This window comes from Triturus cristatus, chromosome 3_1, assembly GCF_964204655.1.
Source record: "Triturus cristatus chromosome 3_1, aTriCri1.1, whole genome shotgun sequence".
NCBI classification, from domain to species: Eukaryota; Metazoa; Chordata; class Amphibia; order Caudata; family Salamandridae; genus Triturus; species Triturus cristatus.
Genome location: NC_140583.1, coordinates 256,408,003 through 256,435,910, shown reverse-complemented (window position 1 = coordinate 256,435,910; position 27,908 = coordinate 256,408,003). Strand labels below are relative to the sequence as shown.

The window sequence follows — 27,908 nt, the reverse complement described above, 5'->3', positions numbered from 1 at the left end:
GCAACAAATAAGATTGTTCCCATTTGTATTCACGTTTAACCAGCATGCCACAGTCAAAGTGAATGCTGAAGGTGTGGACGGATATTGACCCCAATGAATAGTAGGATGACCAGAACAGTAAAAGCATATAGATGGACAGAGGTGGTGAGAGAAGCACTGTAGCAGGAAGAAACAAAATTACATAATATGAGAACATAATACAATGTAGTGAAAGAAAATCAATGTTCAATGGCAGAACAATAATTGCTGCACTGTAAGGGGAAACAAAGATGTGATCTTTGCTAGGGATATATCCTTCATGTGGTCTCTGGTTGACTTGCTTGAAAACGTTGGTAGAATGACATACAAAAAGAAAAGGCCTGTTAGTACCAAAAGAATTAAGGGTGGGTCTTTAGTACTCTGAGGATCTAATATACCTTTTTATGTTTCTGCGAGAAAGCAGTGGGGCGACGTTCCTCCGCCCTAATGGAGGAGCCACCCCTGAAAGTGAGGCTGGAAGATTCTTCCAGGACAAGGAATGCAGCTTTCATATGGTTACATTTTATGAAAGCAACATCCATCCTGGTTTAATGCTTGGTGGGGACGCAACAAAAATGAATACACCAGTGATACAGCATACATTGACAAACGGCTGTGCTCCAATGCCCTCTACATACAAGGGTTCCACAGGCTACATGACAAGGTTAGAGAGCAGGGCGCATGTTCAGACACTCCAAACATCAGTAGCAAAGCAAGGTAACAGAAGATCAGTGTGTGAAATGAGGCAACTGTCTCTCCCAGACTAACAGACCAAACAGTAAACGTGATTGAGTCAGCCATATCGAAGGCTTTGGAAAGATTTAGTTAACCAAAAGGCACAAGGTGCCATCAATGGAGCACAAGCAATCGTCTAGCTGCTGCAGAATCTGTGTGTCTCTTGCTTTCGCGCTGCCAGTGCACCGGGTATACCCAGACATGGGTCCCTTGCTCACTGTCACTGTATTCAAGCTAGCCTACTACCAGGAGGCTTGTTTCCGGTTAAGGAAGTACCTCATTTATTTATTTATAAAGTTTTGTATAGCGTGTACAAGACCCAAAAGGGTATCAGAGCGCTTCACAGGAGTTAGGTAGGATAACAAAGTGTGCCAATAGCAAGCATTACAAATAGGTTCAGAATAAATGTTACCAATAGGTTAAAGACGAGAGTGTGACAAACAAAAAGGTTCAGAGCATTTGAGAACAAGACCGGACAGTTCCAATAGAGAGGAAAGGCAATGTCCAGAGTACCAGTGGTAGCCTGCCAATCCTATTAAACACCGGATTACACAAAAGTAAAGACGAGCGATCAAGGAATGGGAGAGAGACATTCCATTCCATAAATAGCATACAGAGTTGTGGAGTGGCCTGTTCACACTGTTAAACCCAGAAGTGTAGCTGAACTAGACAGTCAAATCAGAGAGGAGAGCAGTAACGAGGCAGCTGAATCAGGACTTTATGGCGGAATTTCAGCATTAGGATTTTTTTCACTTCTTTTTTGAAGTAAGTGGTGGATGGGATTTGACGAACTTCCAGTGGAAGGGAATTCCAAATCTTCGGGCCATGCCCAAGAATGCTCTGTTACTAGTGTTCTTTTTGTGGAAGATGAGGTTTCAGGAGAAGTGAGTTTGCACTTCGAGATGGACAGCCATCCCCTGATGATTCAAGTTTGTGAGCCAGATAGATGGGGGTCTTGAAGTGCTTTGCGAGTCAGGCAAGAGATCTTTAGTTGTATTCTAGCTTCGTAAGGTAACCAATTTGGGGATTTAAAGGCTGGGGAAATGTGTTAATTTCTTTTTGTACCAGTAATCAATCTGGCTGCGGCATTAATGGAAGCCATAAGTGGAACTGAGCTTTGGGGAGACCGCAAAGAGTGGAGCTGCCGTAATCAAGCCTTGGTAATACTAAAGCTTGAACCGCCCATTTGAAGTCTTCCTGGGGGAGGAATGGTTTCAGATTCCTTAGTAGCCTCATCTGGTGTTTAGCACCCTTGGCTGCATTGCTAATATAGGTCTCTACATGTTCAGGTGCCTGTCTAGGGTGATACCAAGAGATTTAGCAGAATCGATAATGTGGGGGGGCGGGGGGGAGCAGTTGAAGGCTGAGAGGTGATGCATCCAGATGTCAATCGTGGGGGCATGGTTAGGGGGAGCAATGAGGAGAAATTCTGTTTTGGAGTTGTTGAGCATGAGGTAGGTTTCAGTGATCCTTGCTTGGCAGTTCTGGCTGGGCTGTTCCCATGAGGAACAGGGTCAAGACAGTTGCATATGGCTGGGTCTAAACTGGGGTGGCATAGCGAGCAAAAGAACAATTGATTTAGCTCAGATCTCGACGTGGGTGGGGTGGGGGGGGGGGGGTTGGGGGGTGGTGAATGTTTGACTTGCTCTGCCTTCCGTCCATCATCGGTGTCTTTTGAATCATTGTTTTCATGCTGCATCACTGCTTGAATGCAGACTGGAAATTCCTCAGCTGGTTTCAGAAATCAATGTGCTTTATTGTGACCAGTTTACAAGAGCTTGCAAATGAATTAATGTATATTAATTGATCTTGTGGGGTTAAAATAAATTACTCACCTATTTTTGGCTTATTCAATAGGAGTGTATTCAGGATATAAAATTTAAGGTGACAGAGGGCAGTTTTTAATCTGTTTTACCAGAGTTTCCTCTGAGGTAAGAGAACGGTTTTAAGTTTGTTCAGCATAATGAAAGGAAGTAAGGCACTGATATTTGGAGGGATACTGCCAAAATGCCATTTATTAAGACACTTGTTGATACTATTGATGAAGCTCATAAGCTTACTTCAATAATTAAAGCCATTTTTTGGACTTTCTTAATCTGCAGCAATAAAGTCCCAGCTCAGGCGGATATAGATTTATATATATATATGAGATTATCAATTCAGCTACAAAAAAGGTAAAAAGCTAAACTACAAATAGATAGTCAAATAAATTATTACTTGAAACAAAGGAAGCTTTGTTGGCAGTCTGTCCATGTAGGCAGATGTGTGAATATCTGACAAAGGTATTTCAAAACAAAGGAAGGTTCAAAAGTTCACCTTGATTTAACGCTGCACTTGCTGGTCCAAACTGAAGGATGCTGGAGGGCCGGGGTGTCCTGAATCTACACTTTTGCAGCTTGAGTTACACTGAGCAGTGTGTAGCATTGTGAGCAGTCTAGTAGCTGGGTGGGCGGAGCCTCGGGGTGAGGGGAAGAGGAGGAGCGAGGGAAAGAAGCGGGCAGTTAGAGTAGGGACGAGATCGGAGTAAGAAGTTATCATTAAAGCTCATGAAGACATACGTCGTGTCTGTCGTTATTGGGGTTGCGACACGACAGCTGGCGACGAGGATGGGAGGAGCAGTCTGCTCTCCCTGGACCCCGAAGGAAACGTGGTTCGTCCCTGGGCATCACGCAGCGGTAGTCGCGACACGCGAGCCCCTAATGAAATCGCCGTCTGCCCCGAAGACCAGCGATCACTAGTAGCGCTCCGCGATGATTCGATTGCGTAGAGCCCTGTAGTAAGAGCGCGGTCGAGCGCCAAAGAAAGAATTCAAAAAGAGAACCGTTCGCCCCAAAACAGCCAAAGGGCCCGAGTGACCTGAGGGCCGTGCGAAGCGGAGAGACCAAGAGAGAGCAAGACCCCGGTCCTACCGTGCTGATCGAGTGTCAGCGACAGTGAGAACAAGAGGAGACTGCGAGCGCGCTATTGACGAGGAGCGCTGGCTCGCTGCGAGTGAATCTTTCCCCTCCAGTGTGAGGATTAGAGCCTGTGCCTGCCAGAAGTGAGGGCTGGGCTGCGCGCATACCTGGACGGTGGTTCCCAGAGGAGCGCGAGTGGAATGCTGAAACCTGTGTAAAGCTGGTGAGTGAAGCCTCGCTGCAGCCCTGAGTGTGTGGAGAAAGACGTGAGAGCAACCAAGCCTCGTGGGATACAGTCCGGCGGCCATCTTAGAATCAGGCAGTCACAGGAGGACATCCCTATAAAATGAATGGGCGGCCATCTTAGAGTCAGGCACCAGAAAAGTACATGCTATAATCAGCAAAGCATTGGCAAGTGAATGAGGACTGTCAAACAAGCACGAGCAAGGGCAAGAACAAAATAAAATGGGGGTGAAGCAGAGTCAGCAAGCACAAGCAACACACAACAAGGAGAACAGCACTTTGATAAACAAGCACAAGCAAGTGCAAGAAGACAACATAAAAGCACATCGGAGAGCGAAAGGAACATGTCAAATCACGGATCGCCTGTGCGGAATGAGGCCAAACCCATTGTGATGGGCGTATCACATCTGCCCCCCCCCCAGAACCCCTGGCGTTGGTGGTTGGCGGGAGCATGGGAAGAATGGATTGAGGATTTTGAAGATTATATTAAGGGGTCCAAAGTAACAGAAAATGAAGATCAACTGATTGCGCTACGCAATCTCATAGGAAAAGACATCAGCAAAATCATTAAAGAGCTCCCGGCTGCAGACTCGGGGACATATGCCAGAGTACGAGAAGCTTTAGACAAGAAGTTTCTGCACAAGAAGAACGTGGATTACGAGAGATATATGTTCCAACTAGCTCGTCAGGGGAAAGAAGAAATGATGAGTGCATACATAACACGGCTACGCAGTTTGGCACGCCACTGCAACTTAGACGCATTTTCAACGGAGGATGCCATCCGGTTGCGCATCATTGATGGTTGCCAGTCTGAGACACTCCGGAGGAAGCTGCTGAAGAAGTCACAATCTTGATGAAATTGAAGAGATGACGAGGGTGCACGATCAGGTGGAGGAACAGGCCAAGGAGATGGAGGCAGGACATGGTGAGCGAAGAGAGCAGGTTTGCCAGGTGCAAGCCAGCCGCCCTCGCCAATGGTCCAGAGAGAGTGCGGCATTCCCGACCGTCTTCGCGCCACCGGCACTCCGGACGTAGTCGGCCTGAGCCAGGAAGGAGAGACAAAAAACAGGAGCATGTGAGGAAGTGTTACAGGTGTGGATATGATTTCCCACATACAGGTGCGTGTCCAGCCATGGGAAGTTCTCAACCACACTGAGACACAAAACAACGCCGGTACCCGCTGTCATCCACGTCATCGAAGGTCCAGAGGCTGACTGTCTTCTTAGTCTGCCGACAGCCGAGCGACTGCGACTGGTGGAAATTCTCTTTCGCGTCAGCAATGTTACGGACATCATCCACAAGTTGAGACTGTTCATGGGACTGGGTAAAATGAACAGGTGTCAAATTCGCTTACACATCAATGGCAAGGTTCAGCCTGTGGCGCAACATCCTCGGCGAGTGCCATTCCATCTCCAGCAAGCCGTGGAGGAGGAGCTTCAGGATCTGTTGGCGTCTGACATTATTGAAAGAACTGAAGGTCCCACGCCATGGGTGTCACCAGTGGTCATTGTTCCAAAGAAGGGGACTCCTGGAAAGGTCCGGTTGTGTGTCGGCATGCGGGTACCTAACACAGCCATCGAAAGGGAACGACACCCAGGACCCCATCTGAGTGACATGATCTCCGCGTTGAATGGTGCCAGAGTGTTCTCAAAGCTGGACCTCAATAAAGGGTATCACCAGCTGGAGCTCCACGAGAGCTCTCGGTACATCACAACCTTTGCAACGCACCTGGGGTTGTATCGATACTAAAGACTGAGCTTCGGTATTTCCTCGGCTGCCGAAATCTTTCAGGAGGCCATACGCCAGACCATTCACCACATCCCCAACACGCTGAACTACAGCGACGACATCCTTGTGTACGGGGCAAATGTCCAGGAACACGACGCTGCCCTCGACCAAGTGTGCCATGCTCTCCTGGAAGCCAACATAACGCTTAACCAGGACCAATGTGAATTCCATCAGACTACGTTAAAAAATTTTGGGCACGTCTTCTCGGGAGCTGGGATGAAGCCTGACCCCGATAAAGTGAGTACTCTAAGTGACACTAAGAGCCCCCGAGATGTCAGTGATGTGCGGTCCTTTTTGGGAATGGCAAGCTACTGCGAGGTATATCAAAGATTATGCCACCCTCAGTCATCCGCTCAGAACCCTGACCAAGCAGGGACAACCTTTTCACTGGACCCCCGAGTGTGAGCAGGCTTTTCAGGAGATCAAGCACGCTTTGGAGATGGCTGGCAGTCTTGCTTATTTCAGCCCTGACCGCAAGACAGAAATAACGGTGGATGCTAGCCCAGTAGGCTTAGGGGCCATTCTGGCTCAATATGACAACACCGATCAAAGACATATAGTGGCATATGCTAGCCGAAGTCTGACACGGAAAAGGCCTATTCCCAACCTGAAAAGGAGAGTCTTGCAGTGGTGTGGGCCTGTGAACATTTTCATGTGTTCATATACGGCAAACACTTCACCATGGTGACAGATCATCAGGCACTTGTCACCATTGATGGAAATACACGCTCCAAAATGCCACCTCGTATAGAGCGTTGGGGTCTGCGCCTGCAAGAGTACACCTATACTATTGTGCACAAGCCAGGGAAATCAGCCAACCCAGCGGATTACATGTCGCGGCACCCCAGGGCATCTCACACATCTGAACCGTCTGTCGCGGAGGAATACATCCATTTTGTGGTGCATCAAGCTCGACCACCCGCTGTTCCTCTGGAGGCCATTCAACAGGCCACCCTGCATGATGTGATGCTGCAGAGGGTGATACGCCGAGTGCAGACTAACAGATGGAGACGGGAAGAGCCCAATGAGGAGAGTGACCCGCTAATGCGCCAAGAACTGCAGGCTTTCAAAAACGCGAGTGAGGAGCTGTCTGTCACCGCAGAGGGTCTGCTGCTAAGAGATCAACGGATCGTCATTCAAAGTCAATTAAGACAAGGTGTCATCAACCTTGCCCATGAAGGTCATCGTGGAGTGGTCGCGACGAAAAGGGCTCTCAGGGAGTGTGTCTGGTTCCCACTTCTTGACCGGATGGTGGAACTCACCTTGAAGGACTGTCCGCAGTGTCAATTAGTAGGTCACGGTGATCCTCCAGCCCCGCTACCGCAGGGAGTGTGGCATGAACTAGCCATGGACTTTTATGGCCCACTGCAATCGGGCAAATATGTTCTCGTGATAGTGGACGAATACTCACGGTTTCCCATTGCCCAGTTCGTGCCGTCCACCAGTGCTACCGCCGCCATCGTGGTTTTGGATGAAGTCTTTGCGGCTTGGGGTATTCCCAAGGAACTGAAAACAGATAATGGTCCCCCATTCAATGGACGCGAGTTTAGTGACTTTGCGAAGTTGATGAACGTTCAGCATCGTAAAATAACTCTTGTGGCCCCAAGCCAATGGCACCGTTGAGAGATTTATGGCCACACTCAAAAAGACTTTCCAGCAAGCCACTCTGGATAAAAGAGACTTGCAAACAGCTCTTAACGAAGTGCTCCGCGCGTATAGAACAACGCCCCATGCTACAACAGGTCAGTGTCCGGCTACACTCCTGCTGGGACGCCCCATCTGGAGGCGGATACCTACGTGGGAAGGTGCCTTACGACCGGTGTCACCAGGTTGTGTTCATCGAGAAGTAGTGGTTGCTGATCGCGCTAGAAAGGCGAGCATGAAAGCTTATGCGGACCATAGAAGAAGAGCCAGGTCCCTCTCTTTTCATGAAGGGGACTGTGTTGTGGTCAAACAAGAACAAAACAAGAAAACGGATTGTCGGTTCAGAGCAGAGCCACTCACAATCACTCGACAAAAGGGCACCATGCTGACGGCTAAGTCGGAGAACAGACGCATCACTCGGAATGTATCTCACTTTCAAAAATGCAGTCCCGCCATGAGAGAGACACTCACGCCGGGGTTTGCAACGTCTGTACCTGAACACTGCGAAGGACCTGATCGGATCCCCAGAGATCGGGAACGGGACACTGAGGGAACCAATGGGACTGTGTCTGAAGGTATGTCCCTCCGGCCGAGAAGAGACATTCAACGGCCTCGACGGTTGATTGAAGAGATGTAAACAGTTGTCACAAGTTTTATTAATAAAGGGGATGTAGCATTGTGAGCAGTCTAGTAGCTGGGTGGGCGGAGCCTCGAGTGAGGAGAAGAGGAGGAGCGAGGGGAAGAAGCGGGCAGTTAGAGTAGGGACGAGATCGGAGTAAGAAGTTATCATTAAAGCTCATGAAGACATATACGTCGTGTCTGTCGTTATTGGGGTTGCGACACGACAGTGTATGTAATAAAAACTTTGACCGGAAACATTAGTCTCCAAACAGGCTATAAATACAGCTACAAGAGATAATGGCGCTAGCAGGTGAGAGAACTAATGAAACAAAGGAGTCAAAGGAAAGAATGGAGGAAAGGATGATGGGGAGAAGGCTGGATGAATGGCAAAATGGACTAATGGAAAAACAGATGGGTGTGCAGGTGGACAGATGACATGCAAGTTCATCCTCAAGTGATGGAAGACTGAATCGATGGGTGAGTGGATATGTTGATTGGTATGACGCGCTATCACCCAAGAGGATATCCAAGTGCTGAGTAGGTACGAATTCTGCCTTGCCTCGGGCAGTAGGGGACTATTCAAAGAGCCAGGTCTTCAGCTTCCTGTGGAACTCAAGCAAAGAGGCCTGAATGTGTAATGGGTTGGGTGTGATTTTAGCCACAATGTTCTGGATGGTATGCAGTCTTCTGGCAAATGGTTTGTTGATCCTGCAACCCAGCTTGCTTGTGATGAGGGCACCAGTAATGGTTTTTTGGGTACTGATAGGGAACCATTTGAACATTTTGCTTAATCTTCTGGGTCTGGAAGCATGAGGCAGTGACTGCATAGTCTTAGATGGTCCTGTAAAGTTTGCGGAAGATTCCAATTTCCGTGGCATGGGTGGCGGTGGTGGGTGTGGCTTTCAGTTCTGCTGGTCACCAGGTGGAGTCCCACAGGGAGGTGTACTTCTCGAAGTTAATAACTTTGGTCTTGTTGGTATGAAGTTAAGCAGGTTGTCTTCATCCAATTGGCAATATTGGTCATGAAGGCTGAGAACTTGTGCTGGGCACTGGAAGACATGGCCGAGAGAAATAAAAAGTTGAGTCATCAGCATAGGAAAGGAGTTTGATGTCATGAGTGGATGGTGTGTGTAAGAGGGATTATGTATGCATTGAAGAGGGTCGGGTTCAGAGAGGATCCCTGCAGAACTCCACAGATTAAGCTGCAGGTTTCCAAGGAAAAGGTAGTAAAGCTAACTGTATAGGTCCGGTCAGTCAGAAAGGAGCAGATCCAGTGGAGTGTGAGTCCTTGGATTCTGATGTTAAGCAGGAGTTGGATGTGGATGTAAGGGGAAAACTATGTCAAATGCTGCAGAGAAGTCCAGGACGATGATGGCTGCCATGTCGCCTCAGTCTAGGATCATGTGGATGTCATCTGTGGTGAGGAGGAATGTTTTAGTACTGTGGTTGTCTCTGAATTTATACTGTGCAGGAGAGTTGGTGACAATTGGTAAGGCATCTGGTAATTTTCACTAAAAACTTGGCTGGGTAGGGTAACAGGGAGATAGGTCTGTAGTTGGCAAGTGTAGATGTGTCCGCAGAAGGTTTTCAGTAAGGTGAAGGACTGTGGCATGTTTCCCAAGTGTCTGGGAAGGTTGCACATGTGATGAGATTTGAAGTATGTGTGTAAGCGAGGCGCTGCTGGGTTGAAGTCCTCTAGCGTAGGTGGGATGGTGACCTGGGTCTGATGGCACCCTTCAGTGGATGGACTTGGTTGTGATAGCGGGCCTTGTAGTCAGCGTTGGTTCTATGGATGAGATAGGGAGCCGTGTAGTGGAGACAGTCAGGTATGGTTACGGGTTGAAGTTGCTGTATATTGTGGAACAGGATAGGATGAATAAGGGTGAGGAAGGATGGGTAAATGGGTAGAGAAGACATGGATGTAGGATTTCACGAATGGATGGATGCTTGGAGTGAATGAAGAAAAGGTGGAGAAAAGGCTGCCTGGATCAAACAGAGTAATGAAAAGCCATTTGCCCCACTGTTTTCAGATTTACCATGCGAAATCACTCAAGTGCTGGGCTTGAGAACCTCATTTGATCACTCACTGTCATTCAAGAGAGAGCTCAAATTGGGAGCTACGTTATTATTCGGTCTTCTTTGATTGAGGCAGAGACTACATTGAATCGTTTATGGAAAAATCAACCTGTAGGGTAATAAAGATAACTGCCTCAGTCTGAAATCAGCCCCCGAATACGAGATCTGGTACTTGATTGGCCTGGCGACAACTTTGGTTATTGTATGACATGTTTTGGACAAAAAATAAACAAGATGTTGAACTATCAATACCACAATCATTAAACATGTCTCTACTATGGGTAGGAGAGGAACTCATTTTTAACAAGCATTTGCAATGCGATCGGTCTCGCATTATAAAAGTGTGAGCAGTTGGCATTGCTAATAATAATGCAACACTAGCTATTGCTTTGTAAATGATAATGGTATTTATGTGTTTGCTTTATAAAATAGATTAAAAAAGGCATTGTCATGAACAATGCCAATAGCTTAAACTTTTGCAAATGCGAGACCTGTTGCATTGCAAATGCTTGTGTGCACCATGCTATCACTTCTTTTTGAGCACTCCCGGGTCATTGATGAATAATTTCTATACCATTACAATCTAATAATTACATTTAAAAATTAAATGTTTTTGGCCATGGCTGCAACAATGTGGTACAGGAGGTTTGCCCCCACAGTCGTCCCGTACACGAATGGGAGCGGTGGTGGGGGAAGCAGAGGGCACAGGGGGTGTGGGGGTTTGGAGCAGGAGCGCATGGTGGTTCCGCGTGGTAGGGAGGTGGAGGACTTGGGGGGCAGGATTGCGCCTTACGCCTGGAGGTGGACGACACGGTCCTTGGGTGGGCTCCGATATGGGTGCCTGCGGGGGCTGACAGCGAGGATTCCGCTCCCGTTGTTTGAGCCGCAGGTTGGGACAACTCTCTCCCCTCCTTACCCGGATGCTGGCGGTTGCTGCTTCGGGTTTCTGGCAGTCCTGAGAGGATCCAGGGCGGGGCTCCGATGCAGCACCCCCCCCCCCCGCATTGTGGTGAGTGCAGGGACGGGCTCAGCACTGGGCAGATGCAGGTGGACGCAGCTTGGGGTTTCTGGCGGTCCTGGGGTGCTCCCCGTGTTGGGGCAGGGGGCGCATGTCTACTTTTGACTGCGGGTCTGGGCGCGAGGTGGCCGGGCAGCACTTTGGTAGGGGTTATGGTGGCCAATCGGCAGTCGCGCACGGTGGGGTCGATTGGCGAGGCTGTGCATGCTGTGATCTTGGACAGATCAGGGGTTTGGGCTGGATAGAGGTCCGCACACAGGCTGAGTTTGGCAGAGAGCCGCAGCCTGAGAACGGTCCGGACCGCCTTGCACGTCTGGCTGAAGGGCAGGCCCAGTTGGAGGTGGGCAGGTTCTCTGGAGGTGCGGCAGAGAGGGGTTGGTGGTGGGGGAGACAAAAACAGGGGGCAGCCTGGAAGGCACTTCGGCGTTGGGGGGAGGCAGCACCACGTAAGGCAATGGGCGGCGACCCAGGCAGAGCGTCTTCTCTCGGGCGTCTTATTGATTGTATGCCTTTTAATGCAGGAGAAAGTGAGCCATGCGCGTGCCGTGTTCACGTGGGGACAGATCAGCAGTGAAAGGGGGAGGGAGCGCGAGAAGAGACGATGCGGGTGCACATGGGATGTCCGGGGGACAGGAGATGTGCACACCACGTGGCTGTATGTGCACGTACACCAACTCAAATCCACCAAAGCCTGCGCGTGCCCATCTCCTGTCCCACTTCCGAGGCAAGTCAGCAACAATAGATCTCGCTGGCGACAGCAGCGCTTTGCGCTGCATTCGCCAGGCGAGACCTAAAAAGGTGAAGATTGTGGATATAAAAAGAAAATGTCCGACCCTCTAATGGCCATATGCTATTTTATCCTTTTGACACAAGATGTGTTCAAATGGATTTTAGAAAATTGTGATAAAAATGATGTCCGATCTGCCCTAACTTTAGCTCCACAGTACTAATCATGCTTAGTATCTTCTCACCATGATTTGAAAGATTCCACCGCAGATCGAGTATAGGGTGTTAGAAAATGTTAAGTATTGCGCAGTGTTAGGGTAGGCTTTTGTTTTGACTTAGATTTTTTTAGAATTATATTTACTGGATGTCACCAAGATGCTTCTGTGCAAACAGCTTTATTTGACTTGGGAAACTGCTCAGCAGGTGTGTGATGGATGAATTAATGAAGTGTTGGGTGGAACTGTGGCCTTCTGTTATGTTGGCTTATCTGGTTGAGTGTCTGCAGGCGAGAGATGACAGTATGGCTGAATAGTTGTGTTGCCATGCAAGTATCCTGAAAATCCACTTTATCTCCATTTTTAACATGACTAACTAGATGCAGCATTCAGATATGGTTTGATTGCATGGCCTCACCGGCCAAGAATATTCTGGAAAATAGCGAAACAGTAACTGCAGGAATTTTTGAAGTAGAAAATTGTGCCTCCTGAAAACAGGGATTCAAACTAAACATGGCCTTGGAGGAGGGATGACTGCATTTTGTTACAAGCTTTTAGAAGATAAACTGTCCATTGAGTTATAGTGGTGGACACACTGGAGGAGTCTCCTAGATGAGGTTTGTATTATTGGACACCTATTGATCTCTACCCAGTTTCATGCTTCTATCAGAATAAAATATGGTGGCTCCCATTTCTGAATCCAATGAACCTGAGCAGAATCAATGTTGCTTGTGGACTGTGGCAATTCTAAAACTACGTAATTACAGCCCTTGTGTTTTATCAATCTGCAGCGGGCACCATCTTGCTAGTGAGGCAAAGTCTGGAACAGTTTTTACTCCCACAGAATAAGTGGAAGCGCAAGAATAGTGATCAATATCCACTTTTTGGTCAAATGCTCTAGAGTCACCAGAAGACCCCTTTCAGACTTGCATCTTGCTGATATTCTATGCACCAACTCTTCTTGCTTTGTGCATCATCTAGTGACATTCTGCTGCATCCCACTCTGCATTCTCTTGCAGAAAGAAGTACTGATAAGGCATGGCGTAAATTGCTATTCTAATAACTGCTTTTGACATCAGTTTTAAACTTAGTAGCTACTTCTTAATGACGTTAAGAATCACCAAGTTTGTGAGCGTGACTCACCCGCAGTTATTAAAAATAATTCTTCTCAAAAACAAGCATTTACAATGCCAATAGCTCAAACTTTTGCAAATGCGAGACTTATTGCATTGCAAATGACAAACCTTTTATATGTGTTGGTTTTGAAAACAGATAAATAAATGGCGCTCTCATTTACAATGGCAATAGCTTACTCTCGCAAATGCGAGACCTATTGCATTTGCAATGCAATAGGTCTCGTATTTAAGCGAGATTAAACTATTGGCATTGTAAATTACAATTTAGGTTTCAAAAATCAAAACATAAATAAAAGGCATGGTCATTTACAATGCAATTTGCTCAAAGTTTCGTAAATGCAAGATTACATTGAAGTACCTGTCAGGCAGAAGAATAGGGCGAAAAGGCATCGCGTTTCCTGGAGACTGAGGCTGGAGCAGAGAAGTCTGTTGTGCTTTTAAGAGCTCGCAGACTTTCCATTTGCTTGCCCCCGTCCCCACTGGATATGACCTCAGAAAGTGAAAGTAGTAATGAGTTTGTTGACATCTGTGAGGGGGTACACTGAAACTACACTCAGTGTCAAGACACTTGCCTGATGCAAATTTGTATATAGATGTAGGTCAACAAAATATGTTTAGCAACGTCTGTATTGCTAGGAAAATGGTCTTGTGATATTGTTTTTATAACAAAACAACTGAAAATAAACTGGGCATGATAGTAGCTACAGAAGCATTTTTAAACATTACAAAAGCTTGCATTCAGTATACAAACTCAACTTTAAGAGGCCCATAATGCTATAAAGTCCTTCTGAACTACATTTAAGGTTGAATTTAAAGAGCTGGTGTTTATCTGAATTCAGTTTACCACGATGTCAACCGAGGGATGGAAATAACCACAGAGCAGCAGCCCTCTGGTTTATAGTATACTATACCTAAAATGGAGTGGATCAACCTCCTCTTCTCCGGTGGTAGGAGGTGACAGGGGTGAAATTGTAGTAAGGTTGAGTTTTGTAAAACCGCTGCAGGGTTCTACATTTAAACGACCCTAGTTTCTCATTTTACTAATTTAAAACAAAAAATCATATTTCTATTAAACCAACAGCAGGGCGCCATTGTGCGCACAAAATAAAATAAATAAAAAATAATAATCTAAAGATCTGATTTTCCCTTCGAGAAAATGATAGTTTCCAGGGAGGGGCTGGAAGAGCATACATTAGAACTAGGGGATGAGCTTCCACTAGTGTAGAATGAAGACAGAAAGAGGTCCGCACAAGAGGAATGTCAGGCTATGCGGCTTGGTTTACCAGCAGTGGACAAATCTTGCCTTCTCCCTCCCCTCCCATTTTTCAAGGACTCTTTATCTGCCGCTGCCAACCCGCAAGTGTATGCGATAACCTAGTTAACACCTGTTAAACACAAGTGAATAAAAAGTATACATAACATTAATAATCACTTCAAGAGAGCACACTGCATTGATCTGAGGGCGGGCACTTCTGTTTAAACATTCATCCAAATATTGGAGGGGGAAAAAAAAAAATCATTCTGCCTCTTTCTACTTTACTCATTCGTCTCCAAACACGGGTTTTTTACTTTCAAAATCAGTGCAGAGCTTTTAAAAGAGCGAAAGGTTCAGACAACATATTTTTGGTAAAGCGCTTCCCACATTCCTTTTTGTCGAGTTGCACTTTGAATACAAGTCTCCGAAAAAAATGTATTTTAAAATGAAAGCATGATGGATAAATCGTGGCTAGCGTACACTGGATATTTTGCTAAACTTATGAAAGGAAATACAGGAAAGATAGGTGGTCTGTGCAGGAGCAGTACAATGAAGGGAAAGCGAAAGCAGTGAGATTGCACACTTATCTCGTTCGTCCAATCAAGAAAGCAATGAGAGAGTGCTATACAATGTATAGATGTTCTGCTCTTAAGGTATTCCCTAGAGGAGCTTTTGTGGCGTACAATCTAGATCTGTAACTGGTAGCATATATGGTCAAGTACATATAAATATATAGCACACAGACATGACCAGACTCAGCCATCTAACTCCTGCAGCCAGAGTATACCCACTGTTGGAACTTCACCTGGTAAAGCTCTCCGAACACAGACTGCTGATTTCACTGTAGTTTCAGCAAAGAGTTCTGCAGATCGGGCCGATTATTCCTCTGAAGCGTTATTACTTGTAAAATCACACAAGGCAAGCAGCCCGAATAACTTAAACTGCCTGAACAGTGCCAGCAATAATGCTGCCGGAGTAGGGAGCCGCCGAGAAAAGGCAGAGTGTAGATAACAAGCCTTCCACTGAAAAGGAAAGCAAGTTGTATTTCTTTAAAGAGCCTCGTATTGAAAAGAAAAGTAGAATTGCAGAAGCTGCTTCAGCACGCCTACCTAAAACTAGGTCTGGCTGAAATGCACCGCCACCACAGACATTTAATGACCCCCAGCCCCCACCTACCTGTACCGTATGTGCTTCACGTAGTCGCCAGCTCTAAGTCCGATCCCCGAGGCATTGTGGAAGAGTATCTCGCCGCACAGGCAGAGCAGGGGAAGCCGCTGGTCTCGCGCTGCCCAGGAGCTGCGGAAGTGCCGCAGGGCAGCGGCATGAGGTCTTCTCGGGTGTAGTGGGAGCAGCATCAGCACAAGCAATGCTCCCCAGGTGGCAATCAGGGAGGGACAGGATTCCCAGCAGAGACCATCATGGGACAAAAAAAGGAAGTAGTCCCTACACGAATAGATAATGCCGAGCAGCAGAACAAAACTGTAGATGGTCGGTGCTGCTTTCGGCCCACCGGAAGCAAAATGGAAGTGCCGCATTGGACCGCAAGCCAACCATAAGCCCGCTAACAAAATAAATGCCAGTGTTAAATAGCAAGCGGCAGGAGAAACTACCGGCAATAGGTGGAGTTTCACCCAATTATATAGATTGGATGCCTCGTAGAGGCAGCGCATGCGCCGCCTATGTGAGACCTAACCATGAAACTCTTGAAAATGATGCTAATCCCTGAAGGCATTTAATTAGTTCACCTTTTGTTCTTCGAAATATGATGAGTCTTCATATAGGAAATAACACATTGTCTTTCAGGGCTTAATCAAGTTTCACAATGTGAAAGGGTTGAGGAATAGAGGGAATAAAAAAAAATAATGTAGTGTGTACCTATTTTACATTAGACCACATAAAAAAAGTACATTGAATACTCAATGTATGTCCTATCTTGATTTGTTTATAGATTAGATATAGGCAGGTTCTTTGATAATGGCAGACAATATTTGTTCATTCCCCTTCTTATCTTCTAGGATTCTTTTATATTCCAACAGTAGATCAAATAAACTGAAAAACGTTATATTATATATTCACATTTTGTCCTTTGTGTAGGTATCTCCCTTCCTTTCCCTCCGCTTCCCCCTTCATTCCCATCATTGACTTTTATGGCTCTAAAGCAGTTGGACGAAGCTGAATTGTTAATGCTTTAATAGACGATAATGGTACGTAATGTTGTGAATAAACCTTTTTAACATATTTGGAGAGCATCTTAATTATAACATTGGTGAGAAGTATATCTGCTGTTATGGGGCTAGCGTCAACAACATCACCCCTGAGGAGCCCATCTTCTACTTGCTCTAGTGATTCATCTACTATGTACATGTAAGGCCTGGTTCAGAGCTATATGCCAAGATTTTTTAAGCTTCTCCGTGTGGGATACTGTGTGATAGAATAGTACATTTCGCAGAGAACACAGAGGGGAAAAGGACAAAACAATTTCCCAGGTAAATGATAGGGAGGATAATCTAACGTTACCCAGAAGTGAAATGAAGGTGGACGAACACAATATAACTATTCAGCCTCATGGGTACCATTTACCTAAATAGACAACGTCTTCCATTCTAAGTTTGATAGAAGATGCATCTTGCAAAAAATTTACAACAAAGCTTTCAAAACTTTAGAAGGTATGGTGAAAACTGGAAAAAATAAGTCCTTTAAAAGATGGCAACACTGTCGGAAAAGTGTATTTTTTCCAAATGTGGTTCCAACCGTTTATGTTGGAGTCCCTAAAGAGAACTTGGGATAAGATTAGACCCCAGCAAAGAGTCTTTGTTATATGCTGATATATCAATATGTGTGAGGAATATGTGAGGAGTTTCCTGAAGTTTCTTTGACTAGCTCTGGCTTTAAGAGAAATCCACCATAAATATTTGTGTTTTTAAATGCTATAACTATGGCAAGTTCAAATAAACTCCTCACATGATGAAGGAACCTTCGATAAAAGAATTAGAAAAATTAACTGAACAAGGGGTAATCAAATCAATAGAAAATAATGAATGGCGGTGGCCATTGTGATTTTGTCTAAAGCTGTGTCCCAAAGCATGGACTTGTGCATAGGTTTCAAAGATCTTAAAGCCAATACAGGGGTCGACGGCCACCCATTACCAAAAATCTGCACGATGGGGAGCATGATTGGTGAGCTATCAGGTAGAACTATACAAGGCTAGGATCACCATTTCGGGTATATCAGTACCACAGAATGCAATGCATCAATACCGCAGAATGCAATGCATCAGTACCGCAGAATGCAATGCATCAGTACCGCAGAATGCAATTTGGGCTTGCCGCAGTAGCAGTTCATCAAATGAAGATGCAGTATATTTTGAAGGGTATAAAAAGGGTTTCCCAAATGACCTAATTTTTCGCAGAATAGTCGAAAAGCACGAGTGTTTTTGTGAACAAATTGGAGTGGGCTCAGTTACTTTGGTTAGGTGCCAGCTAAGGACTGAAAACCAAAACATGACCCGGTTGAACCTATAAAGAAACTCCTTCCTCAGATTATCAAGATTAAGTAAAGTCCTTCCTCAGAGTTTCGGAATACTATTCCAAACTTGCAATAATGAAAGAAATGAAAATTCAGTCCTTATAGAATCTCAGGAGATAAAGAATTAAACAACATTTATATGGAGAGACAGGCCAAAAAGTTTTTATTCACAAAAAGTAAATTGCTAATGTACCCGTACGAGGCAGTTATGACATCAAAAACATACCATACTTATATTGGATGCTAGTACCACCATTAGATACCTGGAGTGAAAAAAGAATATTTGGTATCAACATTAAGTGAAGGAGAGGTAAACACAAATAACCTATTGTCTAGCGAGAGCCACTTGCATGCTACTGGGCAATAAAACATTGTTTTTTCCTTGGTTGATTACCATTTGCCTTCAGGAGTGACGATAAGCTTTTGGTCATTGCTTTCCCTGTAAAATGAGTGGAGAAATCTACCCCTAGAATTGCCTGATGGTTCCTAGATTTAAAAGGTTTCAATTTTTAGTATGAACTTCATTGCAGATTGTCTTTCCAGAATACCGATATCACAAGAAAATGAACAACCCAGTAAGGAATACTTAGTTTCTAGTATTTTGGAAGGCTTAAAACAAGAAAAATGGAAAGAATGACTTGGTGTTGATCTTGTGTTAACCAAGGTAAAAGAGATGGTACTCCAAAGATAGCCCAAGAGGTGTTTGGGTCAATAAGAGTCCATTAAAGATTACTGAGCGGTCTGATGAAATCTATTTTTTGGAAGGGAATATGTTCACAAGAGAAAAATTGGCTTGGCCAATGAATGTCATTTAGGATGCAGTCTCACTCAAAATAAAGTAGGATTCCATTACTGGTGGCCCTGCATGGACTCCATGATTGAGCTGAGAAAAATATGCCTAGTGACAAGACTAAGCAAGTCTCACATCGCTCCTGTAGTGGGTTCCATCTAAACCCTGGAGTAAACTTGCCTACAATATCATGTCCACATTTAGATGGGAAGTTCTTCCCGTGTTAAATTGCTTAGAGGTGAAAACAGTTGGAGACCAACACTATAGTTCTTCGTGAGGCATTCTTAAATGAAGGCCTTTCATTAATAATGGGGTAGGCTGAAGTTTACCCCGGTGAGATGGTATGCTCTTGTCTCACCACACCACAGTGTCACTGGTGTTTAATGGATCTTGTATATGGGAGCCAAGGTTATGTGGCAGTATCTCAGAGGAAGTAAACAGATGGTATCATGAGCAAGATATGATACAAGTAGTATGTGGAAAGGTACAGTAGAAAATTAGGCGATCTATTTACCCCCCGGAAAACTGGAGATAGTGCTTTAGTCAAACTACCAAGACACAAACATGCTGGAAGCACCACGTTTTCCCAACCTAAGAAAAGGTAACGGAGGTATAGAGGAATGTGGTAATGTTAGGCAATGGTCAGACTAGGAATACCCAGAGACTACTTGGATGCAACAGTGACGTAGGTCCTGGAACTATACTGAACCAAGTTTAGAACTCAGTGAGCATAAAAACCACCACAAAGCATAGACAATGAAGAAAACTTGTTTAGCAACAATACTTTGCTTTGGGAGAATAAACCTCTACCCCCTCCCACCCCCCAATTCTTTTGTTCCTATACGGAGAAAAATGTGTTATACTCTAACCGCATATCAGATAAACTGAAAAAAGATTCTTCATATTACCTAGTTTTTTTGTGTTGGTATCTCACTCCCTCCCCTTTCTCTTCCAGCCTAACCATGGAATGTTGTGACTCTAAGATTCTATACCAGGCAGGTGGCAGACGCTGGCTGAATTGATGCCGTGCAAGAAGCGGTTAGCTTTTGTTTTTTTAATAAATATTTTTCACATCTTATTTGGAGAGTGCCTCAACAACAACTGTTCCATCCTCCTAACTTCTAATAGAGGTTAGAAGCCCTGGTGGATGGGGTGCGAAAACTCAGCAGTTGGCATCCCTGCAGCTAAGGATCAAGTATTCTCGACTCCGACCTATGCTCATCTTACTAGATTCAGCTAAAGCATTTGACACTTAACCAAGTGAGTGGTCCACAATCGGTAGCCATTACCAGATTCCCAGCAAACTGCTGGCTGTAGTTTTTAACTTTCCCTAGTAAGCAGAAATGGCATGTTATTGATGTGGCCATATGTTTCAGGACTCAGAAAAGAGAGGGGTGCCATACAATATTCTGACACTTAGAGGTAACCCGCTCACATTCTGCGGCCTTAAAGACCTTTCTTATGTAGAATACAGATTTCTGACCAACAGGGGTGCACAGAAGGGTTTTGTTGCGGTCACCAACTAGTGGTTTATCATGCGAGTGTATTTAAACAGTTGCCAAATGTGTCAAAAAGTGAGGTATCTATCTCAGTTCTTGCCACATGCCAAATCAACTGCAGCGCCTTATAGGTCGAACAATACCCCTTCCATTTCGGCAATAATTTGCCAACAGTGAATATGTGGCAGTACTCTAGGTACGCGGTTTGGTACAGTGGCGTTTCACGAATGTTTTAATATCTACACCGGTAAAACCAAAAATGGAGGACATTAGCCTTGAACAGTTGAGTCGGATTCAACCAGCGGTACATACATAGGCAATCCACCTGTTGTAAATGGTCTAAAATACCACTTCATCTTCGTCCCACCTCCTCAAGCTAATCAATGAGAGATAGAACGCTTATAAAGAAATAAGTGATGTGTGGAACCAATGTAAGACAAATATGCAAAGACAGAGTACTGTAGGACAGGGGACAATAGAGTGATGACTGAAGATCAGGGATAATGGAATTTGGTTGAATGCACATGAAGAATTAAGACCTTTCACAATATCTAGTTGAAGCAGGAAAGGAACGCTCATGAACTTTAGATGTAACTTGGAGGTCACAAAGTCAAATCCAATCAGGTCCAAGCCAATACTCTGTCCTTTAGAGGTTGATGTGGAGTACGCATTAGCTGAATTTTAACTACAAGAAGCTGGAGATAATCATTAGCAAGCCATACGTGCACACAAATTATTAGAAGTGTATTGGAGCAACCGATGGTTAAACTGTTCTTGGTGGGTTGGAAGCAAAATTGATTTGCCTTTAAAAAAAAAAAAAAAAAAAAAAAAAACACTTGGAGATCGGCTCCAAGGGATTCTTTCAGTGCATCGAACAGTAAGTGTATAATTTGGTTGAGATTGACCAGATAATTTGTTAGAGGTATTCCAAACATCTGCAAAGAACGTTCCAATTTTTTAGTATGTCATTTAAAAAAAAAAAAAAAAAAAACGGAGACTCACTTGATTTGAAAAAAAAATAAGGACGACAGAAGCAAGGGTACAGGGAAAGGTATGTACAAAGGAAGGCAATTATGTTGGCCCGGAAAAAGTCAGAGTCCTTGTCAGCAAGACTTGATCTGAGTGACAAGACAATTGAAATCAGATCATTTAGCAAATCGACCACAAATGCTAAGCACCAGACTGACAACTCAGTTGCTTGGCTTAGTAGGACCCGGAGGGCAGACCTTCTGCAATAAATGTGGGAATGTGTTATAAGTTTTGTGACATTGATTTTTCTGGGCCAGTGGTTCTGCAGTGAGTGATGCTGCAGTAGACACCGCATTTTGAATCCAAAACAGAAATCACAATCGCCTCTTGAGTCCACCATGGAGTGATCCTTCAAGAACTGACCTTATTTAACGAGGAAGTGGCAACACAATCGGACAGCATTCATAAGCACTCAAAGCAAGCTCACATGACAAATCCCTTCTGAACAAAAGGGAAAATGAAGGAGACAGTTACACTAGGAGGAAAATCAATAATGGGATAAGGTTAATGTGCATTATTCATAAATATGCAATAAGGTAGACATATCTCCCTGTGGTGGAGAATGTACAGTACAACATTTCACATATACTACATTTTGCAAGCCAATGTCCATATGATTACTAAATTAGCTAATGAAAAATGCTAAGAATATTTTAAAAGCTACTTACGGTGAGCTGCACCTCCATGGCCAGTGCCATGTAGATCGGGGAGGACTGGTTCTGAAGATCTAGGGTGTACAGGATCCCCGTGAGGCGACACTTCAGCAGGGTAACGGTGGACAGCACTAGAGGGGCAGGAGTGCTTGGAGGCAGCGTTAATTCAGTATTTGGCCTTGGCAGTGAATCGCTGGTATTGGTCAGTTGCATAATGTTATAAGTAAGATGTGCATCATTGGGAGGAGTGTTCATTTTAGTAGGCCATTTTGCTACATTGGTAAACATCTGGCTCACAGGTACTTGTGGTGCAAGTGAAGCTTCAGTGACTAAAGATCTCGGCAAGAATGTTGTAGAGAGGACCTGTGAACTTGCAGACTCTGGGTGGATTGAGGTCTTCTCTAGACTGAAATTCAAGGGTTCTTTACGAGGACTTAACTTCGAACGTGTTGACCTTTTGCGACGGGTAGGTATTGAAGGGCTCAGATTTGCATCAATTTGCCTGTGGGTGCTTGTTGTTGGTATTAGTAATGAGGCTTTAACACCACTTTGAGTTGACTGAAGCAACAGAGTGGACTCTGTAGAGTCATAAGGAGTTGTCTGCTCGAAACCAGTGGAAATATTCTCAGTAGGTGTGTTGTAGAGTAAAGTCACATTGGTAACCAAGGGAGGATTTCGCTGATGGAAGTTAGTGGAATCGTTGGTTTTATAAGTGCTGTAAAGAAAAGTCCAAATTGTGTTATCCGGATCAGTGGTCTTCTGGAAAGCAAAGGAATTATTTCTCATAACTGTGCTGTGAGGGGAAGTCTCAATACTACGGCTTGTTTTCTGGATGGACATCTCCTTTGTAGAGCTGTAAGAGGTTGTCCACTGATCGCCTGCAATGCCGATAGGCGAGCTAGTGGCCCCTTTAGCGGTAGTCCTACCAACAGATACCAAGGCAATCCTTGAATTAGGCAACTGGGATCCAGTGGGAGCATGAGTGTTCAGAGCTGTTCCAGAAGCAGTATTCGAAGTGTGCCACTCATCAGGTAACTGATGATCACCATGAGTTTTAATTTTGTGCACATTTGCTGTATTCAGACTCTCGTTAAAACTTAATATGCCAGAAGGTGACATTCCTAGAGTGGAAACAGCAGCATTTGAGGAGGTAGAAAAAACAAGTTTTGTGGCTCGAGTGGTGAAAGTGGAATTAGTTACTGGACTATGGGACCCAAAGGCTTTAATTTCACTAGGTTTTGCAGAAAGACTTGGGTCACTTGCTAGTGATGAACTTACTTGAATCGAAGATGTGTAGTAGCTTGAACTTGCAGGCTTAGTGGCAGCCTCATTAGTGAGGTTCAGGGAGGAATGGTTTTGTATGCTATCAGGCAGAGAGACTGCAGAAATGCTATTTCTAGACCGTTCAATATCAGAGTTATAGGTGAATCCGCTACCAGAAGGAAACCTACCAATAAAACTGTAGAATGGTGAAGTAAAACCATGTGTTAAGGGCACTGTTGAAAGACTAGACTTCCATTTAGTGGGTTTGGCAAACAATTTAACACTTACTGCTTTGGTTGATTGGATGCTAGTTAGATAGTTCGGTGCAGTGGATATTTTGGACTCTTTTACAAATGAAGCCTGGGTCTGTGCTTCAGAAAATGGAGAGATTAATGCACCTGTAGGAGTGGTTGAAAGGCTGTATGCAGTCAGCACCTCATGTGTTGTAGCACGCGAGAACTTTACAGCAGCCCTCTTGGAATTAAATACATTGTTCATTGTGAGATAAGTACGTGTGTCCCTTGTTGACATGCCAGCTCTGGTATCATCAGGTGTTACAGAGGAGCTAAGGGGAGGGCCGACAGAAGAAGCTCTAGCAGGCAAAAGGCCATTAGTTGAGGCAACTACCTTCGTTAGTTGTCTTCTAACAAAACTAGCATCATGAGTGGTCACCCATTTAGGGGAGCTTAAATTTGAATAATGTTTAGTGTATGCAATAGAGCTTTCATGAGAATTGCCTGTGTCTAAGAAAGCAGACACAGGCCTTGGTGAATTAGAAAAAATACAACTTTGGCACTTAGGTGTGGATGCCCTTTTGCTACTGAAATAAGACTCTGAAGAAAGTAAGCTTAAATGTTGTGTAGGCAATGTCCTTTTGATTCGATTGTTTTTTGCGGTAGCTCGAACAGGACGTAGATTTGCAAAAAATTGAATCACTGAGGGAGTATAAAACTGGGTCCTCCCAGTTGGCAGAATAGAGGGAGTGTTCACTCCTTTGTGCTGATGAACTGTATCAGAGGTTTTAATTGTGGAATTACCAATCAAAATAGACGTGAACATCCTTACGTTAGTAGCTGGCGTTGCTACAGATTCATGTGGCAGTGGATAACGTGCAGGCTTCACTCGGTCATGAATGGGATTCAAAGAGATTCTAGTTTCACTCGTTGCCTCATGTATGGTATTTGACAACTCTGGTAAAGAGGGTGAAGTGCCTTCAGAAGCAAGATCAGTATTGTGCTTTGGAGTGAGATAGGAATCATACGCGTGTGCAGTCACGGCCTCAGAGAAGTGAAAAGAGCCTGTGGTAAGTGGCACAGTCAATCCTGCTGTGACACTATGGACCTGTTTAATTGGGGCCAATGGAGTTATAGCTATATTAAACCTTTGCTGTGAGTTGTGAGGCACATTTAATTGGGGTGAGTAAAACATGGGTGTGGCAGAATGATCCCCAAATTCATTTATGGCTGACACACTAGAGTCTAGCCCAGGGTGAGGTGTTTTCAAAATTACTATCAGGCTTCTAAGTGTGGTTCTACCAGGGCTGAAGTTCACAGCACCAGCACTGGGGCCACTAGTTACCAAGTGAAATGGATAACGTTTTCGATCAATTGCCCCATCTATATGTTCCTTCCCAGATGATTCACTAACGGAAGAACTAGTAAAAGAGGGTATTCTGCTTTCTGCGGTTTCAGTTTTTACAACAGTGGGGTGATCAATGGGATGTTTTATGCCTGCTGCTCTAGTTGAAGCCTCAAATGAGTTTGGTAGATTAGATGAACCTAAATGTCTCCCATTCTTGTTAGGGATGTGTAAAATACCAGGTAGACTGCTGAAGCTTATCAAGTTAAAAAGGTTATTTGTAGTAGGCACAGTTCCCTTCCTGATAGAAGATTTGCTTTTCACTATGATGGGTCTAATGAGAGTGGAGCCAAACAATGGGCCAGGCTGGTTATATTTAAAGCCATAGCCAGAGGTGCTATGTGACTCAGTAGGATAATCTGATTGGCTATCTTTGGTCATGACACCTACTACTAGTTTAGAGGGTTGCGTTGTGACATTTCCTGAGCTTCCCACATTTGCATTAATTTGTGCAACAGTGGTTACAGACATGGAAGCTGAGGTTGGGCTAATGGCTGGGCTATAAATAGATACCCAGAGTTGGTCAATGGAATTAGCCTTACTCACCAGTAAATTTGCGGCTGGTGTGTGATCATTGTTTAAAGGACCTCCTATGAGTAGCATTCCGTCTAGCATGGAAGCATGCTCAAAAGGAGCTACGGTGGATGCTTTAGTGCCTGACGATTTTGCATCTCTAGTCACTGCTTTTATGTTCTCCCCGCCAGCCTCCGCGAGGGTCAGAGGTTCATCCAACACAGGAAGCACTCGAATTCCAGCTTCTGGTCCAGAGGCAGAACCCTCTAATCTGCCCTTTGCGGGTGTTCCACTCCCAAAAGTTCGGTCTAGATGAACTGGTGGGTTTAATTTTAGCGAGGACTCCGTATTCCTGACTGAAGATCTAAGCAAATTCTGAAAACTCTCCTCCCAGTCATCAAAGTTGAAACTATTTGAAGTATCAAGCCTTTCTGAAACACCAGGGATCTTTTTCTCATCAGCTGAAGATTGTGCAGGTAGACTTTCTCCAACCCCAAAAAGATGACTTACCCAGTCATTTATAGCCCTGTTCCTCACAGCCTTGTTTTGAGAAAGGGATGCCTCTAGCGGAGCTGATCTTTTTGATCGTAATTTCTTGCAGCGACCAGGTTGCTTACCCAGAGCTTTGGAGGTTTCCTTCATTTTCTGGCCGGACTGGTCCAAGGAGGCCAGAAGTGCTGAATGGTCAGTCAAAGGGGACATTACAGCGTGAGATTTTTCACAATTTACACACAAGACTCGCCAGGGCTTCTTAAAGTCTATGTTGCTCAAATTCAATTTTGGGGATCTTTTTTGAAGCAAAAGTGCAGAATGCTCAAGGGTTTCCAATTTTGTTTTAAGGGGAGAATTTCGACACAAGAGTGGTACTGACTGCAAACACAGTGGAGAGGTTAAAGGCACACCACCTAAGATAGTCCTCCAAGAATGGTAGGTTGGTGTGGGAGGTTCTTTAACATTAAGCGCAAATGAGCTGCTGAGGCAGCAGACAAAGACCAGCAGAACATTGAGTTGGGGATTCCAATTAGAGCACACTGAGTAAGCACCAAAGTCTGAATGAAGCCGCTTCATGATGGGAGCTGGAGACCCTCTCTCCATGGTACCAGCAGGGATTCTTTCGGGATTTCCAAATTGGCATGTCGCAGCAGAATCCATTTTTCCGATCAGCTGGAAAGAATGCAAAAATACAGAATTAACAGACTGAATACATAAAATGACCTTCATGGGAAGCAGTAACGACTAAACTAGCAGTTACTTCTTGAGGGAACTCTTGCATAGATAGTACTCCTTATACACTTGCAAAAGTTTCATGGGATACCTTATTTGCAGGTCAGAGAACCAGGCAACCTCTTGTCCAGCAAACACTTAAAACGGACTGGAAAAGTGCTCTATGCAAACAAGTTCCTTCATCTTTCCTTTCAGATCAAGCCCGCTACCTCAGTCATGTTTCTCCATCTACACTTGGGATGGAAGAGTGGGGTCTAGGTTCATCTCAGGAACTAAAGACTATAGATAAGAGGCACTACAGGGAGTAACTTGTACTTACTGGGTAGAGTCAGCTCAAATCTGCAGAGAACCATCAACGTCTGCTAAACTCTTTTCCCATTTCTCTGTGATAAAGGTCAAATCTACAGAAACTACGAAAAATCATATTTGCATAGTCTAATGTTCGAACTAATGAGCAAAATGCATCAAACGTCAATCTCGGAGCTTAATTTTCAATGCTTCAAAAATCAGTAGAACACAAGCAAATTTAAGGTAGGGTTTCTACCGCCCTCAAACAGTTCCCTTCAGCCAGCCTTTATGAATTTCGATATGAAGCTTCCATCTAACGTCCCCTAGCAACAAGGTGTCTTCATGTTGGCGAATTTACATCATCCTACCCCTTTCCTATGCCTTTTTGCATGAGGTTTCTACATTCAATTACAGGAAAAAGTAATCACTGGATGACAGCAGTACTTGGGATGGGCAGCCTTGCAGCTAAGACCCTCTGTGCAGCTGCCCCCTCCTGCCCAGCCTAGCTTGCAAATTATTTGAACTGTTAAAACAAGCACTGGTTGAGTCAATGATTCTGACCCATGTGAGAGCTAATGGCTTTGCCAATATCTTAGCCGAGTTAAACAGGGAGGCTGCTGTTTAGCATGGCTAAAAGTGAGTGACGCAGAGTAGGGGCTTTTAGTGGTGTATAATGGCATTGAGAGGAGTGGTGTAGAGGAGTACAGTTGTTGGTCTAACCAAAGTGTTGAAAGACAAAAAAAGGTAGGGTGAAAGCAGCATAAATAAGTAGTGTAGGAGAGTAGGATCTGCTTCACATGGGTACCCCCACTTTTTGCTGGTGTTTCACTGTTTTGCGACCTTAGTCTGGCTGTAGCGCTGCTAATCAGGACCACAGCCTAACTGCTTCCTCTCTAAAATGGTTTGCATGTGCATTGGCTACCGGTTGAATCAAGAATTCACTTTAAAGTTTTATGTTTGGCCTTTAAGATCTTGAAGGGTTCAGCCCCCCGGATTCTTTCGAATCTTTTGTCTTTTTACGTACCAACCCGCTCTTTGAGATCATTGGGCCAAGCGCTTGCGGTGGTCCCGAGGTTTAAGCTCAGCCGTGTTGGGGGCCGGTCCTTCCGGGTA

The 27,908-nt window shown here is 44.8% G+C and overlaps 1 protein-coding gene and 1 long non-coding RNA gene across 4 annotated transcripts in view; one reads left to right on the top strand and one right to left on the bottom strand.

Annotated features, from left to right (window-relative positions):
* Positions 1 to 27,908, top strand: part of LOC146860053 (uncharacterized) — a 206,664-nt gene that overhangs the window by 103,680 nt on the left and 75,076 nt on the right. The window lies entirely within an intron of this gene.
* LOC146860054 (uncharacterized) overlaps positions 1 to 27,908 on the bottom strand; it is a 300,404-nt gene that overhangs the window by 203,654 nt on the left and 68,842 nt on the right. For all 3 annotated transcript variants that reach the window (XM_085643828.1, XM_085643827.1, XM_085643829.1), the window contains one exon: positions 21,885 to 26,447. In XM_085643828.1, the coding sequence (XP_085499954.1) occupies positions 21,885 to 26,447 (4,563 nt within the window). The remainder of the gene's footprint in view (positions 1 to 21,884; positions 26,448 to 27,908) is intronic.